At 40.9% G+C, this 17,948-nt stretch overlaps 1 protein-coding gene across 4 annotated transcripts; it reads right to left on the reverse strand.

Annotated features, from left to right (window-relative positions):
• Positions 1–4,627: 4,627 nt before the first annotated feature.
• Positions 4,628–17,944, reverse strand: eogt (EGF domain-specific O-linked N-acetylglucosamine (GlcNAc) transferase). Of its 4 annotated transcripts, XM_060858413.1 has the most exons (16): positions 17,892–17,944; positions 15,939–16,169; positions 15,293–15,393; positions 14,710–14,818; positions 14,463–14,557; positions 13,304–13,408; positions 12,724–12,830; positions 12,310–12,413; positions 11,161–11,253; positions 10,279–10,350; positions 9,763–9,849; positions 8,957–9,025; positions 8,645–8,706; positions 8,401–8,520; positions 8,102–8,204; positions 4,628–7,610 (listed from the first exon to the last, which is right to left on the reverse strand). In XM_060858413.1, exons 2-16 carry the CDS (start codon positions 16,119–16,121, stop codon positions 7,464–7,466), a joined length of 1,557 nt encoding a protein of 518 aa, XP_060714396.1. In that variant the 5' UTR covers positions 16,122–16,169; positions 17,892–17,944; the 3' UTR covers positions 4,628–7,463. The 4 variants fall into 4 exon arrangements, with proteins under 4 accessions (XP_060714396.1, XP_060714398.1, XP_060714397.1 ...); XM_060858415.1 differs by lacking the exons at positions 11,161–11,253; positions 17,892–17,944 and having other exon boundaries at positions 15,939–16,253; XM_060858414.1 differs by lacking the exons at positions 10,279–10,350; positions 17,892–17,944 and having other exon boundaries at positions 15,939–16,253.
• Positions 17,945–17,948: the final 4 nt, after the last annotated feature.

The following is a 17,948-nucleotide window of genomic DNA, read 5'->3' on the forward strand; positions in this document are numbered from 1 at the left end:
CGATTCGAACTGGATTTGAATTTTGCGAACTCCGCCGAGTGAAGTCTGCTCCGCGCACGTGCGCCGCGTCCCCCCACCCGGCGATATTTTAATTATTTATTTATTTCCAACTCGCTGTGAGTAGTGATGTCATGGCTCTCGAGGCGCTGATGTGAACGGGTGTTAGAAAGAAAGACAGAAAGAAAGAAAGACAGAAAGAAAGACCGTTAAAAACCCGGGGGTCAGACATTTTGTCATCATCAGTCAGAGTGACATATGTGCTCTTTCTCTCTCTCTCTCTCTCTCTCTCTCTCGCTGTCTCTCTCTCCCTGTCTCTCTCTCTTTCTCAGTCTCTCTCTCTCCCTCTGTTTCTCTCTCTCTCCCTCTCTCGCTGTCTCTCTCTCTCTCTCCGTCTCTCTCTCTCTCTCTCGCTGTCTCTCTCTCTCTCTCCGTCTCTCCGTCTCTCTCTCTCTCTCTCTCTCTCTCTCTCTCTCTCTCTCTCTCTCTCTCTCTCTCCGTCTCTCTTTCTCTCTCTCTCTCTCTTTCTCGGTACGTGATAGAGTTTTTAACCGTCCACGAAACGGAGCTCGAGCGATCGATTTTTTAGTTACATCTCGTTACAGTCTCGCGCTGCGTTCGGTGAGACGTTTGTGTCATGTCAGAGATGGAGATGACGACGATGAAGATGATGATGATGATGAAGATGATTATATCGGTAATCAATCACAACTCAAAAAGGCTCCGTGCGTTTTTCCATCACAGGTGTCAATTTTAGATCAGACTTTGATTGACAAGCACCACGTCCCAAACCGCACTCTAGCACTCTGGACTAAACACTACTCCACTCTACTGTGTGCTAAATACAAGAGCGCTCCTAACCTCACATCCACAAGCTAGTGTGATAAATATGTAATAAATATCACAAGTATTAGGCTAATATTAATAATAGCTGCATACTTACCCAAATTGGCCACAGAAGAACCTTCGATTTCCCATCCCAGGTCCTGGAGAGAACATCATGGAGATCCCAGCTTGTGTTTTCTCTTCTCTAACCTGAGTCAATTTAACAATACCTCTTAATTAGGTAATTAATTGATTTGGGCGTGTTGGAGATGGAATTCTCAGGTCTGTTGCAAACAGAGACCCCTTCAGTGTAACAGCACTCACTAATTATCAGAGCTCATTTACACTTTTGTGCACAACAGGGCAAATAAATCAACTTTTATAAGAGACGTTAAAGCTTTATATCTTTTTTCACAGTTTCAAACACCGTTTAATATCTAACATTAATATTAGTTTTGTTGTTGTGTAAGAAGTGCCATTCATTGTACTTTATATAGGGCCTTGATTTAACTTGATTCTAAAACATTTTAAAAATACACCATCCAATCATGCTGGATGTACTAAATTACTATTAACGTGTTCAATTAAGGCATCTCTGGAAAATTGTCCGTAGTGTGTGAGTGCGCGAGTGAATGAGAGTGTGTGTGTGCCCAGCGATGGGTTGGCACTCCGTCCAGGGTGTATCCTGCCTTGATGCCCTTGCCTTGATAGAAAATGAGTGAAAGAGTGTTCAATTAAAATGAACTACTAACTCAGATCAATCACATGGAACCGATGTCAACATCTGAATGAAGTAAATTTAATAACTGCACTGCAGAGACCTAAAGGGTGCAGAACAATGGCAGAGAACATAAAGATGATTAAAATCTTTAAAAAGAATCATCTGCTAAAAATTCCGCTTGTCTCTCCGGTCTTAATAGATGGTTCTTTCGCCATTTTTAGAAATTGTTCTTTTTTTCTTCTTTTTTTTTTTTTAATAGATCCATCCACCAAAATCCTAGTGGCGCACCACCTTATAAACGTAACTTCCTGTGCTCGTACCATGGATACACCCAATGATTTACTGCCCTAACTGGACAGTTTTGAGGGTATCTACAACAAATCTAAATAGCTTCAAGAAATTTAGAGAGAAAACGATCGTTTATTAAGCTACAATAAGACACTGTTTTGGTCTCTTAAACATCCAAACACACTCCTCTAACGCTCCTGATTTAAGACTGAAGATCCGTCTCAATGCAAGAGGAAAATTATTCTGCAATGAACTCTTTTTCAAAAACACTGATATGGCCTCCTACTGTACTGTATATTGCAGCGCTATTATTTTCCCCCCCTACTGAATATCTTTTTTCAGGCCAGACGTTTAAGGCACGGCTTATAAAATATTAACCACAAACAACCTTGCGATGCTCTTTCACTTTTTTTAACGACTTGTTTTTCCAAGGCCAAAACACGTTGTCCAATTTCACGTTTCATCTGGTCCGTACTGTGGGAGAGTCGGGTTTGAATATCGCATGACGGAGTGGCGATAGGCACAAAATATTTAGACAGGAAGTGGAAAGTGCACGAGATGCAGAGTTACATGTGGACTAAAAGATTGGGTCATGTGCTGCTGAACTGGAAAAAGCCATAAAGTATACTGCAGGGATCTTTAAGTATCGGTCCGCTTCTGTGAAAGACAAATTTTTATTCACAAGCACTCCTGATTGGTCAGGGTTCATTTGCATTTCTGTTTTGTGGGCTTATTACACTTTACTCTAGACTGTATATTTATTTAAGGCAGCCATTTTGTGGATAAAAACCAGCACATATAAAATGAAAAGTAACATAGCTACTGCATATGATTTATCCAGGCCATAAGGATGTAATAAACCTGAATAAATGCACGCTGTGTTGAGGTACGACAGGACATCAGCTATAGTTTTTTTTTTTTTTTTTACTGATGTTGAACTGTAGTGTTACTTAAATAATATATTTATATACAGGACTATTTCTGACAGTCATGCATGTGTACATCTATCTGTACATTTATACACAGTATGTATATAACAAAGCAGAATTTAGACATGTATATGCTGCTGGATCCGCCCTTTCTTTTTGACTTAATATAATCCAGAAATTCATGTCTTCTTATTCAATATGCAAACACGGTGGGACTGGGCCGTGTGACTCTCGTTTGTACATGGACGTGTAGGATTCATATTCGCTCCCTGAGCTCAGCTCCATGGTGTCCTATATGATGCGTGTCCTTCCTGGAAGAACAATTAAGCACTGCTTTGTAATTCAAGGCCAATGATTTGCATGTCCCGTATTACCATATGTCCCATAATACCCAAGGCCACCCCGTTTGATGGCAGAGTGTCGAGAATGATACACTAGATTAGATTTAATGGCTGCGTATCTGAGCTGTTTTACTAAACACCTTCTTACAAGCCCAATACTGTGCTCAGTGCTCAGAGATTAAAGATCTGCTTTAGGTTACTCTTTCAGCACGGATCTAATGTTATATTCTATATATCTTACAATCTGCTTAGACTGAACGCAGCGTGTTTTACCCTGCACGGACACGGGGCTTGTTTCAGCACCACAGACAGCAGCAACACACTCATGAGTTTACTGAAATATTATTGACTTGTCGGCATCGCTGCTGTTCAGTTCTTGAGATTTAAATTAAACCAATTCGATTGAAGTGTCCAGCCGAACAAGTTCATACGAAAACAATTTGTGGGCTGTGATTTCAACTACTGTGAAAAATCTAAACCCAGACAGGGTTCTGCAATATAAACACCAGTTTGAGAACCACTGCAGAACATATAAATTATACAGTAAATGACCATCTTTAGTGTTTTACAGTTGGAAAAAAAAAATCACTAAAAAGTGTGCTGGATGCTGGGGGTAAAGGATCACGACAAAGCTCACGAAGAATTTTAGCTGGTTGGTTAGGGCTTGGCGTTCTGTAAATAATTACAGTTCTGATTTCTGCTACTAAAAATGACTCTCCGTGATCACACATGTGAGTTGAGATTGAGTTGTAACACCACTTCCTGGTGAGTTGTAACACTCTCATCCAGAGTGAGTGAAACAAACAGCCTATAGCGTCGATGATCTGCGATCGTCACGTCATGGAACCGTGCTTTCTTTAAGGTGAAGAGGATGAAAGAAAGCTTTTAGTGTTGATAATTAATTACAGGTCACAGAACAGATAACAAACCCCAAGGAAGATTTAATTTGTCCATCTCAAATCAATATTCCCACATTTCTACTCTGAAAAGCAGACGTTTTCTTCACGCAGTGGTTCTGTAAGACGAGCCCGTGGGTTGAGCCGCTTTATTTCCGCACGGCGCCTAGGAATATTCCTCTCTTTATGAAATGAGATTAGATTAAGGCGTGGATAAATACACCCAGGATAACGTGTATTACTGCATATATAGAAAGGCAAAAAAGGCATGAGACGGATAAAGGATGACGGAGGGGGGAGAAAAAACAAAACTAAAAGAAGCCAAATCAGCAGTGAGATTCAGATAAGCCAGAAATCATTTCTTCATGTCTTCTAATATTGATACGCAGGCAGAGGAAAGTGGATAAAAGTGATGCTGAGCGGTTCATTTAGGCCACAGAGAGGGGGGAAAAGACTGACGTACACTTTTTGACTGATTTGTGCAATAAAACAAGAGGCAGCTTTTATTCAGTTCAGCACTGAAAAGCAGCATCATGATCATGTCTCATCCTGGCAGCATGCAGAGGGACATCAATAACAGCAAAAAAAATCCTTTTTGGGGAGATTTAGTCATTAATTTATAAGACCTACTCCATGAGAAAAGACATTTTAATAATAGATGGTACATATGTAATACTTAGGCTTGGCAACAAAACAGATGTTCAATTAAAACACTTTTTTATTCGTGAATTATTGAGTGAAAGATGATTCAAAAACAATAAAATAATAAAAGTTCTTGTACTGACGTGTAATATATCATCGTATCAACACTGCAGGGGATTTGTCATGGGCTTAAAAGTAATGGCACCCTGAATAAAATTTCCAGTATAAATATTTTCCTTCATTTTTAACACACTCCAATACAAACTAAATAGAGATAAGTGTGCATGTGTGTGTGTGTGTGTGTGTGTGTGTGTGTGTGTGTGTGTGTGTGTGTGTGTGTGGAATAGAGGATGGAGTTTTACATTCATAATTGAATATTTTATCAAGTTTGAAATTGGTTCCTCTTAAGAGCTTTAAAGAGTCTACAATCACCAGCATTTATATGTCAGTAAAAAGGTACAAGAGTTTTCTGCTAAATAAATAAATCTACTATCCTGAGAATAATACAGTATACACTCTATATATCCAAAAGAAAACACAGAGTCCAGTCAAACCCTACAAGTCAGCACGGTTATTTATCTCTCTGACTTTTTTAATACTTTTCCAACACTTTGTGACAACATGACTAAATGCCAAGTCAAACTTCTCACAAGTGAGTCTCAACTCGCACAATAAAACCGTCAGAGCCCAGAGATCACTCGTGGTCTTCTACTGCCATCTAGTGGAGTAAAAGGGGAACACAATGTAAACTAAAGCGGGAAAAAATGGCGGCACGTTTTTAAGGTCACGCAGATTAATGACGGTGAGGCCTGGACTTGTGCCCTTTACGGTGCACTCATAGCTCATATCGAGCAGAGGAAGTAATGTGATGCCGAATGGGATTGCAAGCAGAAGCAGTCCAATTAATAATTTTAGAAATTACACACACACACAAACACACATGCACACACACACACACACACACACACGAAGCAGAAAACTTTTCTGCCTCGAGATCAGCTTCCTCTGAAAGTATTGATCCTCAAACTCATTAACATTTTTCAAGGTGAGACAACGAGCAAACAAAGCAAACTCCTCTTAAATAAGACCATTTCAAGTTTTAAACACATTCATATGCACAAAATAAAACTACATTCATTCTTCAGAAATACTGACACGCTTAAAAATGCAAAACTGAAAAGGTTTAAATATCAAGCAGCAAACTTTTCTTTCCACGCTAACACGATACTCAGTACGATCTCCAGCTTCTCTCTCGGGAATAACAACACTCTACTGTACCTTAACTATGTGCTGAAGCTTCGTTCCTTTTTGTTGTTGTTTTTTTTTAATTAAAAAGGTGAACTGAGCTTAAGGTTAAAATGACGCCACGTGCACCTTCCCTGGTAAAAGTCACACACTAAAAGGTACAAAACAAAAGGTTCTGGACAGTACAAGGAAACGTAATGAACTTTATCCTAAAGAGTTCACTAATACACTGTAAATCACTGTAAATCTTGGTCTTAAAATCTATTGGCAGATCATTTCTCTTCTCTTAAAATGATCTAGCAACAAAATATATTTCTTTACGCTTGAAATTCAATAAAAAAAACACTAATAAAAAAACAAACTAAGAGAAATATTAGCTGGAATTTTTCGATATTAATGACGTCTTCTTGTTTGCAGTGTAATGGAAGTCTGAGGGAAGTCGATGAACTCAACACGTTTATTTTGTGCAATAACATCCAGTTCATTTGCTTATAAATGATGTGTTTGAGAACAAATTCCTAAAAAGAAGCTAAAGACATGACGAGACGGTTTGGCCAAAGTAAGAGGCGGGTGTTTGTTAAAACATAATGAATAAAACATGTTTGTGTAGAACACTTGTGAATTTTGCAGTCAAAGGGTTTGTAAACTAAGGATTAAAAAAGAAAAACATGGCGTGACACGTCTGAGAACATCTGAATGTGTGACCTACGCTCAGCTACTGTACAATAAATACTGTAAGTCTGTTTACTGGTAAATGACAGTAAATCTGTTCAAATCACCCAGCTTGAGAACACAATAACACCAAAATAAATACATACTTCTGCCAATGAACAGCGATCCCACTACACGGATCAAATATTCCTGGCTCGGAGGAGATTTAAAGCCGAGCATGTTGTATCACGGGAGCACAAAATAAAACAATGAAATTCTCTGTAGGAAAATAAAACACAAAATAATGAAGCGGTCACGTTAACATTGAAGGGTTCGAACCATCAAAAAATAAGTGAACAAAAAAAAAACAGAATTTAAGATGGTGTGTGTGTCGAGTTCATGATTTTTGCGATAGTGGACACTGATATAATTGATATATCAACCAAAATATCTTGTATCTAGGTGAATTTGTCTAATATTTCTCATTAACAGATGCTAAAGTATTATAAAGCCTATTTTTAGACCTTTTGTCTTTTTCCAAGCTTTAAATTGTCTTATTCTGTAGGAAGATTTATTTGATTTGAGACTTGAAATGAGACAAAACGTCAGGAAATATGTCTAGAAATCCTACCAGGAAAGGTTTCTCTATACAGCCTCAGAAAAATGTTTATCATAATCGGAAAATGAGAAATTGGTCAACTTCCATACTCAAGATATATAGAACTTCTAGAATTTCTTCTAGAATTACATCGCTCTGTATAAAATGTAAAATAAATAAGAGTTTTGATCTAAGTGCTGATCTCAGATCAGTTTCTAAGTCCATAGTATTATTATATGAAGAAAAATACTGATCCTGAATCAGCGCTTTACAATACAGCGTTCTGTGTGTGTGTGTGTGTGTGTGTGTGTGTGTGTGTGTGTGTGTGTGCTACAGCTCATCTCGTCTCTGTGTGGAACGCCACGCCCGGTGTCTCCTCACGTGATCTGCAGCCAACATGACCAAGCGCATGAACTCCTCGCGGTCGAAGGTGTAGTTAGTGAATTTCGGGTGATCTCCGAGTGTAGGGTGGTGTCCCTGCAACACACACACACACACACACACCTCACATTAACAGAATGATTAATATATAGATAAAGTGTGAGATTAACCTGATTCAAAACTATAGCATTCATTTTCACTGAATGCTTTTTGAAAATATTGTTTTTTTATTTTATTTTTATATATGATTTATTTATTTTTATTTTTTATTACATTTTTACAATTTTAGTTTTTTTGTACAAATGTTTGTTTTTTATATGTTCTCTTTTCAAGTAATTTTTTTTTCTGTTTAATATTACAGACTGCATTTAATGATTATGTTTAAGATGAAAAAAGCCATTGAATATTTAGAGAGTGTGTGTGTGTGTGTGTGTGTGTTTGTGCAAACCTCTAACAACCTGTAAGAACCTCTGACAACTTTAGTACAAGAGCAATAACTAGAAAGCTGCTGTAATGCTGTAATTCTCAGGGGTGTGTGTGTGTGTGTGTGTGTGTGTGTAGGGATTTGAGGCTCTGCATCATCGTACCTTATCCTGAGGGAACACTTTGTCTACTCTCTGCCAGGTCAGGTAGTGAACGCCCCGGAGCCGAGCCAGATCCCGGTAGCAGCCTTCATCGTGACAGTTATAGCTGTGAGACAGAAACAGCTCCACATCACCATCCTGAATACAGAAAGCTCTATATTTAAATTTATTTTACTTTAGTCACATGGCACGAGTCCCTTTTTTTTTTTTAAAAAAAATAGCCTTTTTGACACTGAATAAATGTGTATTTTGAATTGTTTTTGTAAAAGTATATGCATGTTCTGTGTGAAATCATCACGTACAGCTCGAATATGACGGCCCAGTCCGGAAGGAAGAGCAGATGTGTGAGGCCAGCGCCATGCATCCCGATAAAGATGTCCGAGTTATGAGTCACCCTGATCTGATCCAGGAATGGCATATCTCTTCAACCCATACACACACACACACACACACACAGACACAGAAAAACCCAGAAAGACATGCAATCAATCAGCTGTCACTCAGCGTCACGACGGAGATAAGAAGCAGGATGACTGTGTCACTCACTTGTACTTGTAATCCACCAGCTTGACCTCAAATGAAGCCACAGTCTTCAGGGCATTTATGAGCTACACACACACACACACACACACACACACACACACACACAGTAGGGGATCGGTAGGTGATTAATGAGAACTAACTGTCTTATGGACAGAAGCCAAACTAAATCAGGGATTTATTCCAAGAGCCAACTGCAAATAAGAGTTTAAATGCACAGTTAAGGAACTGGAGTGATAAATCAATGAGAGTGAGACAGAGACAGATAGGGATTGTGTGTGTGTGTGTGTGTGTGTGTGTGTGTGTGTGTGCTCTGACCTCCTGCTGGTTTAATATCCTGCGATACTCCGTGCTCCGAGCCAGCAGTGTGACCCGGATTCGGTCTCCCTGCAACACAACGTAGCCAGGACAGAGTTTACTGACAATCTGATCAAATAGTATCAGTCATTTAAAATATAAATGAAAAAGATTTTTTTTAAGGTTTAATCAACTCCTGGTTGGAAGAGTCTGAATTATTACGCAGAGTTATAATATTAAAATCAGGACACGAGTAATACACTATGACTTCATGTACATTTGGGTTTAAGTTTTTACTTCTCCACCACCTCTACCCCCATCAGATCATCAAATCAAGCTCCAGTCATGATTAACTTCTTATCTGACTATCCAGTTATCTGACTATCCTGTAAGGCTCAGTGAATGATGTGGCCCACTTTGGATCTTTGCAACACTGGGTTTTTGTTATCTAGTGCTTCCCTCTAGTGGCGGTTTTGTGGTGGTGCGTTTAAACGAAGCCACACTGCTGATGTTTTGTAGACCTGATGTGCAGTTGTGGGATGTTTTTAGATTAGAAATCGATTTGTGCATGTAATTGTCGATTTTGGTGTGATGCAGAGAAGCAGGTGTCTCCGAGAACTGATGTCTGTATCAAAGATAGATAGATAGCTGGATAGATAGAAGTATAGATAGATGGATGGATGGATGGGTGAACTAAAGCTGGGCTGGAAAGATGTAGAAATGGATGGATGGATCATTTATTATGACAAATGACTATCATTTATTCCTTTCACACACTGTGTGTGTGTGTATGTGTGTGTATGTGTGTGCATGTGTGTGTGTGTTACCTTGGGTCCCTCCTGTGGGATGTTGAGTCGATGAAGGACATGCTGAGAAAATGCTCTGAACATCCCTTCACTCTGGCAGTTTGAGATCTGTCAATCACACACACACACACACACACACACACTTCATCGCATTCTCTTCCACTCCTTCACTCATGTTTCAAAGATCTCAATATCATTTCTACCTTCAACTCATATGCTGAAGGTCATGAATATAAAGCTGTTATTTTAAAGACAGATGTGACACCACACGTGCGCACGGTGAAAAGAAAAACACACGTCTGCATTTCACGCTTCAGGGCCCAAAAAAACTATACATCAACAAGCAGTTGTGTGTAATGTATGTAGAGCACACACAGATGAGGGTGAAGCGGAGCCACGGTCAAAGCCATGAGTGTAACGCATACAGAACAAACACAATCCTCACGATTTGTTATTCAGAATTTTCCAGATGTTTTGATGGCGAACCTGACAGGAGATGAAATTTCTCTCTGAAGGTGTTTTTTAAAAGGTTCTCACCAGGGGTGTGTTGTAGAAGAGGCCATATCTCATCCGTGGTAATAGTGAGAAAAAAGCATCCCTGAAACACACCTGTGATGGAAAAAAGGCATCAAAGACACCATCAGCCCCCAACACAGACTGCAACACCCGCTCTATCACTTCATCACTCTATTCTCTCAGTGACACCCACTGACCTGGAGACTCTAAAAGAGTGCAGTATTAAAAACATTATGAAAAAAACAGGAAACTTTCTCAATACACTTTAGATTTTTTTTTTATTAAATATAAAATCGAAAAACATGAATTCACTTAACAAAAAGGCTGGATGGATGAATGGATTGAAGGATTGACAGGTTGATGGGGGATAGAGGGATAAAAGATAGATTAATGAATGAATGGATGAATTAATTGAGGGATTGACAGGTTGATGGATAGATGGATGGATGGATGGATGGATGAATGGATGGAGGGTAGGATGGATGGATGGATGGATGGATGGATGGATGGATGGATGGAAGGTAGGATGGAAGGAAGGTAGGATGGATGGATGGATGGATGGATTAAAGGATTGACAGGTTGATGGATGGATGGATGGATTAAAGGATTGACAGGTTGATGGATGGATGGATGGATGGATGGATGAATGAATGGATGAATGTATTGAAGGATTGACAGGTCGATGGATAGATGGATGGATGGATGGATGGATGGATGGATGGAAGGAAGGTAGGATGGACAGTGATGCTCTAAATTCAAACAGTTAAGTGACACGTGCATTGATTTCTTTGCTCTCTTTTGAGGAATTCAGTAGATTGCAGTCCAGAGATGACAGGAACTGACATCGTTTTACATTCATCTTCATCTGGGTGATTTATTTTGTAGAGCAGTGAAGGATCTTACCCTTTTTGTGTCATAGGTTTTAAGGTGTATGACGTCATTATCGGAGAAAACTCGCCAGGTTTCGCTGAAGAGGTCTCCATAACCATAAAAACTCTAAAATTAAAAAAAAGGACAAAGAAAATGACAAGTATAAAACAGCTCCATAGATTTATCTGAGCTTTAAATCAGTGTTTGGTGTCTTTTGTTTTTTCTTTTAATCTTCTGCCACTCTGATAGCAGTATCCGTTTGGTAGCTTTATTTTGGTCTAAGGAAGTCTTTCTGCCTGATTATTCTTCAACCTCTTCTCAGAACATGGAAAACAGTTTCAGGAAAGGAAGCCAGGATTAGGTTTGTCCATAAATCATGTAGTTTTACACCCTCTCCTATTTCCTCTCCGCTCACAGCGGCTGGAGACGAGGCCCAGATTCAGCACGACGTCAGAAACAGTTTATTTCTACTCGGGTACGAAGAACAGAAAGATGGTTTTAGCTCTGAGATTCTTTACAGACGATTGATCTGCCTGCCGTATGCTTTATACTGAACATATTTTCATACCTGCATAAATTCTGAGTTTATTTTAATGCTCTAAATTTTCTTTCTTAATTCTGTGTAATTCACCATTTATTTATATATTTTTCATGCTTTTTTTGAGTTCTGTTTCATTTCTAACCAAAGTAGTTGTTTTTATTTACTCACTCTCTCTCACTCACTCATCTTCTACCGCTTATCCGAACTACCTCGGGTCACGGGGAGCCTGTGCCTATCTCAGGCGTCATCGGGCATCAAGACAGGATACACCCTGGACGGAGTGCCAACCCATCGCAGGGCACACACACACACACTCTCATTCACTCACACAATCACACACTACAGACAATTTTCCAGAGATGCCAATCAACCTACCATGCGTATCTTTGGACCGGGGGAGGAAACCGGAGTACCCGGAGGAAACCCCCGAGGCACGGGGAGAACATGCAAACTCCACACACACAAGGTGGAGGCGGGAATCGAACCCCCAACCCTGGAGGTGTGAGGCGAACGTGCTAACCACTAAGCCACCGTGCCCCCCTGTTTTTATTTAATAATATATATATATATATTTTTAAATGTGTCATACCAATAATCCTTATAATGTTAGAAAAGTGTGTGTGTGTGTGTGTGTGCAATACCGTGTCCCACATGACGATGTTGATGTCTCTGCTGAATGAGTTGTTGAGGTGCTGAGAGATGTACAGATTGACAAAATCACAGAAGTGATGGTACATGTTCACACCTGGAAAGTAAATATACAGTAGACCTAAAGACGAACAGTCGCCGATAAACAAAGTAGTGTGTTTAAGATTCAGTCAGAAAACATTTATGTGAAAAGTGTTTCAGAAGAGAAACTCTAAAGTGATCTTATTTGCCTGAAGGAAGTATTAACTATCCCCCCCCCACACACACACACACACACTGTTTTCTAGAAAGTCTCCTTCTCACACCTTTGTTGTTCGAGTGTGTTATATTTCTTTAAACGATAATCAGATGTATGCTACAAGTTTGTTTTCTCTGTAAACAATTCAACACATCAATGGAGATCCCACCTGCATCCAGCTTCATGAAGACCGTGGGTCGCTCGATGATGACATCACAGTGCCCGTCTTCTACGGGATGGAAGTCGAGCTCCGTGTACGTCTGCAGCTCGGCGAACCTGAGGAAAGTAAATCGCCGGTCATCAGAGATGTCTGATTTGCTTGGGCTAAAATTACATCACTGGAAGGTCTCTAACCTACAAAATATTCACTATAAACTTCAGTATAAACTAAATAGATTGAAGCAATATAAATATCGTCCTGTCTGTCTTCTATTCTCTAGTAACTAGTTGGACAGGAGACATCTTGCAAATTTTGTCTCCCTTATTATTTTTTATATGGGTTTTATAATAATATCATGTGTAGACTTGTAGAATTGTATTGTGTGATAATTGTTTAACCAACATATTATGTGTACGTGCATAACATGTCTAACATTATGGACATCTGTGTCTGAATGATTTATACTTTTATTCCCCAGTGAGAATGACTTCAGTCTAATTTAATTGAATCTGGATTAACTGGAGTTACTCAGGAGCACAAACACTGAACCTTAGTGTAGTCATTTAATATTGTACGCTGTCGTACTTACCAGGACTGCAGGGGGCTCTTGTGCTGCCCTTCTGCCTTCAACAACTTATTGTTCAGTCTGCAGTGACCCCCGACCTCACGTTTCTGCAAGAAATCCTCATTAAACCTGGGAGAGAGGAGAGAGTGGAGAGAGAGAGAGAGAGAGAGAGAGAGAGAGAGAGAGAGAGAGAGAGAGAATGAGAGAGAGTTTATTATACTTCAATTGTCTTTTACTAGACAATATAATTAGTCCCATAAAGGAGGTGTCTGGAGGTGTGGCCAGTGTCAGTCTCAGTACTGGAGGTGTGGCCAGTGTCAGTCTCAGTACTGGAGGTGTGGCCAGTGTCAGTCTCAGTACTGGAGGTGTGGCCAGTGTCAGTCTCAGTACTGGAGGTGTGGCCAGTGTCAGTCTCAGTACTGGAGGTGTGGCCAGTGTCAGTCTCAGTACTGGAGGTGTGGCCAGTGTCAGTCTCAGTACTGGAGGTGTGGCCAGTGTCAGTCTCAATAATGGAGGAGTGGCCAGTGTCAGTCTCAATAATGGAGGAGTGGCCTGGTTCAGTCTGAGTACTGGAGGAGCGGCAAGTGTCAGTCTCTGTACTAGAGGCATGGCCGGGTCGGTCTCTGTACGAGAGGAGTGGCCAGGATCAGTCTCAGTATGGGAGGCGTGGCTAGGGTCAGTCTCAGTACTGGAGGCATGGCCAGCTTCAGTGTCTGTACGGGAGGCGTGGCCTGTGTTGGTCTCTGTACGAGAGGAGTGGCTAGGGTCAGTCTCAGTACAGGAGGTGTGGCTAGGGTCAGTCTCAGTACAGGAGGTGTGGCTAGGGTCAGTCTCAGTACAGGAGGCGTGGCCTGTGTTGGTCTCTGTACAGGAGGCGTGGCCCTGTCTGTCTCTGTACAGGAGGCGTGGCCAGTGTCAGTCTCAGTACAGGAGGCGTGGCCAGTGTCAGTCTCAGTACAGGAGGCGTGGCTGTGTCTCTGTCTGCCAGTCTCCGTAATAGAGCCGAGTTTTAAGTGAAACATTTTTACAATTAAAGCACAACCTTTCTACACAACAGTAATTAACTATCGGTTTAAACAGATTACTCATTTTTTTTCTACAGTAGATCGTTCATGACATTTCACACTGTTTCACACTGTCCATTTCCTCCTCACCACCTTGTTGACTCTTTGGGGTCACTGACCTCTCATGACCCCTGCGGGGCTTCCGGAGGTCCAGATAGAGGTTGGTGGCTCTGCAGTAGCGCATGTGGCTCGTACACTTCAGAGAGGATTCCCCCTGAGACAGGAAACAAACGAAGGACACAAAACAACTTGTCACATTCTAGGACAATTTCTACCGGTCGTGTAGGAATAATAACAGTTTCTTCATAGTCAAAGAAAAAGGAAATCATGAGCACAGCACTGAGAATGACAGGAAATCCGTTTTACGGGAGTTAAAGGCCTGCAAATGGTCTTCATCTCACTCAGACGCTCTTTAACGTAGCCGAAGTCGGCCTGCTTCCAGAAGATTTCCTGAGCCATCTGCACTGTGCGAGCCCTACAGCACACACACACACACACACACACATACACACATCTGTGATTTACAACACCGGTAATGACTGAATTTTTTTAGAATGCCCTTTTTTAATAAATTATAAAAGGTGCCAAACAGGTCGCTCCTGAAGCCACTGTGCTTTTTCAAAATTTCTTAATAACTTAAAGTGCATTTATTCGACTGTGCAGCTAAAAATCATGCTGAAAAATATGAAGTCAGTTATAACACCTGTTACTGTGTCTTAAAATATACAAGTAACCCCTGATTTAAAGACATACATGTGTATTGCGAGTTGAAGTGTTCCCGTACACAGCACTACGGCCAGGCTGAATCGTTTTTGTAGCAGTGATTTATTTATTTATAAAAGAGTCTTTGATTATTTCCTGTTTCTGTTTAAGTGCGTTAGTTTTATCGGGCTGCTCATGCAGCATGACTGACCGAAAGGTAAAGACAGAAGCAGCAGGTTGATCTCACCATGCAGAGTCCACGCTGGTGCAGGTCGGGAAGCTGAACCTGTGCTCAGGAGAACAGCTCATCTCATAACCCCAACACGACTGCTTCTGTGACAGAGCATCCTACCGACAGCACAGAGAAAACACACCGTTGCAAAGCCTCTGAGGATACACTTTTTTTAAGATGATGCTTCTTTCACAAGGTTTGGATTGAGCTCAACTGTGGACGTTTACGTCCTTTTTAAAAGTCAAACTGGAAAATTCTTTTGGTTTGTGGTTCCAAGTTATATCTGAGGACTATTGTCACAGACCAGAGTGAAAGCAGTTCCAAAAAAAATCACAATCATTTAGAATAATTGTATATTCTTTGGTTAGATTACAATATTCTAGATCGACTTAGATTTTTAAAAAAAATGGCACTGGTATCATGATCTCATTTTAATAAGTACAAAACTACGTCAAGCAGAATACAAGAAGTTGCTTTTATGTATTTTCTTTAACTTTCCTAATCTTTATAGATTAAAAACACTTTTCAGAGAATTCTTTATATTTGCCACCTTTATCATCAGACTCAGTTTGTAGTACAGGATGATGCGGCTTATCAAGGAACATTTTTTTTTTTTTTTTTTATAAACTATTATCGAAAACCCACACAGAGAATTTCTTACTTTAAATGGACAGAGAGGGTCGTCTCGGCAAACTCTTTCCACGTGTGTGTTGCTGTTCAGGAAGTAAGGGATGTGAAGACTCGGCAATGTCACAGAGCTGTAGTTCATCTGCGGCTTAGGATCACCGACAGCACCAGACCAAGTGCCGAGAGTGAAGAGCAGCAAAAATGCTAACAACGGCATAGTCTCACATACACCGACACACACGAATCTCCAGCCGTCTGCCTACCTCTGAGATAGAGAGAGAGAGAGACTGAGACTGAGACTACAGGGTCCTACAGGGTCTGACTAATGTGCAGGTCTAGGTCAGGCTGCACCGTGGGAACCTGTGAATGAACGGATCTAACCCACTCAAATACCAACACAGGAAGCTTTAGTGACCTTTTTCCTACCATTGTTTAGGTTTGCAAGGCTGTAACTTAGGGACATTCATCAAATTAAAAAAAGCTCTCTAACCAGATGTTCTGCATCATAAACCTTTATCAATATTGCCTTGGCAGTGTTTGTGTGTGCACGTGAGTGAGTGCGTGCGTGTGTGTGTGACCAGGTATAACAGTGTTGCTGAGCAGTATTCACTGGAACGCAGTATTTGTTTACTGTACCAGGTGATGTTCACATTACAGTCTCAGTGACTCTGACGCTGTCATGTTATAGCACATAGCACATAGCACATACAAAATGTTTGCGTCCAGTGAGTGGCGGTTCTGCTGGTGGAAACAGTATAAAGAACATCCAGGATACAGCAACTCATTCATTCATTCATTCATCTTCTACCGCTTATCCGAACTACCTCGGGTCACGGGGAGCCTGTGCCTATCTCAGGCGTCATCGGGCATCAAGGCAGGATACACCCTGGACGGAGTGCCAACCCATCGCAGGGCACACACACACACACACTCATTCACTCACACAATCACACCCTAGGGACAATTTTTCCAGAGATGCCAATCAACCTACCATACATGTCTTTGGACCGGGGGAGGAAACCGGAGTACCCGGAGGAAACCCCCGAGGCACGGGGAGAACATGCAAACTCCACACACACAAGGTGGAGGCGGGAATCGAACCCCGACCCTGGAGGTGTGAGGCGAACGTGCTAACCACTAAGCCACCGTGCCCCCCAAAAAAACTCAAATTCCCACAATTTACAAATGACAGTAAGCAGGAAAAACATCTCAAAACCTCAATTCCATACTCAAGGACAGCAGTGTGTCTTACTTATGTACAGTAGTGAAATACTTGTGAAAGTCACAACACTGGTGTAACACACACACTCTCACTCACACTTCCACTAACACACACTCTCTCTCACACACGACACACACTCTCACACTTTCTCTCTCTCACACACACACACATGTCAATGCCTATGGATGATGGCTCACTGTTTAATTATAGGGTACATGGATGTGTTAGTATGTCCTTTAAGGGGAAGTGTTTTCTTTCCCTTCTGTATTTAAACAGAGCTGTGAAAAAGGTTTCACATGTTCATGCTGCACTGCTGAATATCCTCAAACATCTTCGCATTTCTTTGTACATTTACACACTGCTGCTTATTCAGTCATTGGTTTTACTATCAGCATTCCAATAACTTGATTTGTCTCCTATCTAGTGTCACTACTCCATAACGGTGCTATTTAGTCACCCTACACAGCGCACTAGGGCGGATTTCTGGACGCGACCATAATATGAAAATATCTGCACGTGGGCTGGATTTAAAACGCACCGCCATAGCGACGGTTTCCGGTAGCCGCGGTTCCCCACCATAACCACCCGTTTTCCGGGTGACCTTCCGCCCCTAAAAAAAACCCCAGGATATTTATAAACCCCAAGACAAAAAATGGGTCGTTTGCGGTTCTAAACGTGGTTAAAACACCACTAAAGAAAGCACTAAAGCTGAGAAAAGAATAAACGAACAGTAATAACAACATGAAAACATGAATAACAACGTACCTCTATTTATCAAAGAAAAGTGAAGGAAAGGAAGCAGGTCGCCATCATACCGGAAGA

This window comes from Tachysurus vachellii, chromosome 22, assembly GCF_030014155.1.
Source record: "Tachysurus vachellii isolate PV-2020 chromosome 22, HZAU_Pvac_v1, whole genome shotgun sequence".
NCBI lineage: Eukaryota > Metazoa > Chordata > Actinopteri > Siluriformes > Bagridae > Tachysurus > Tachysurus vachellii.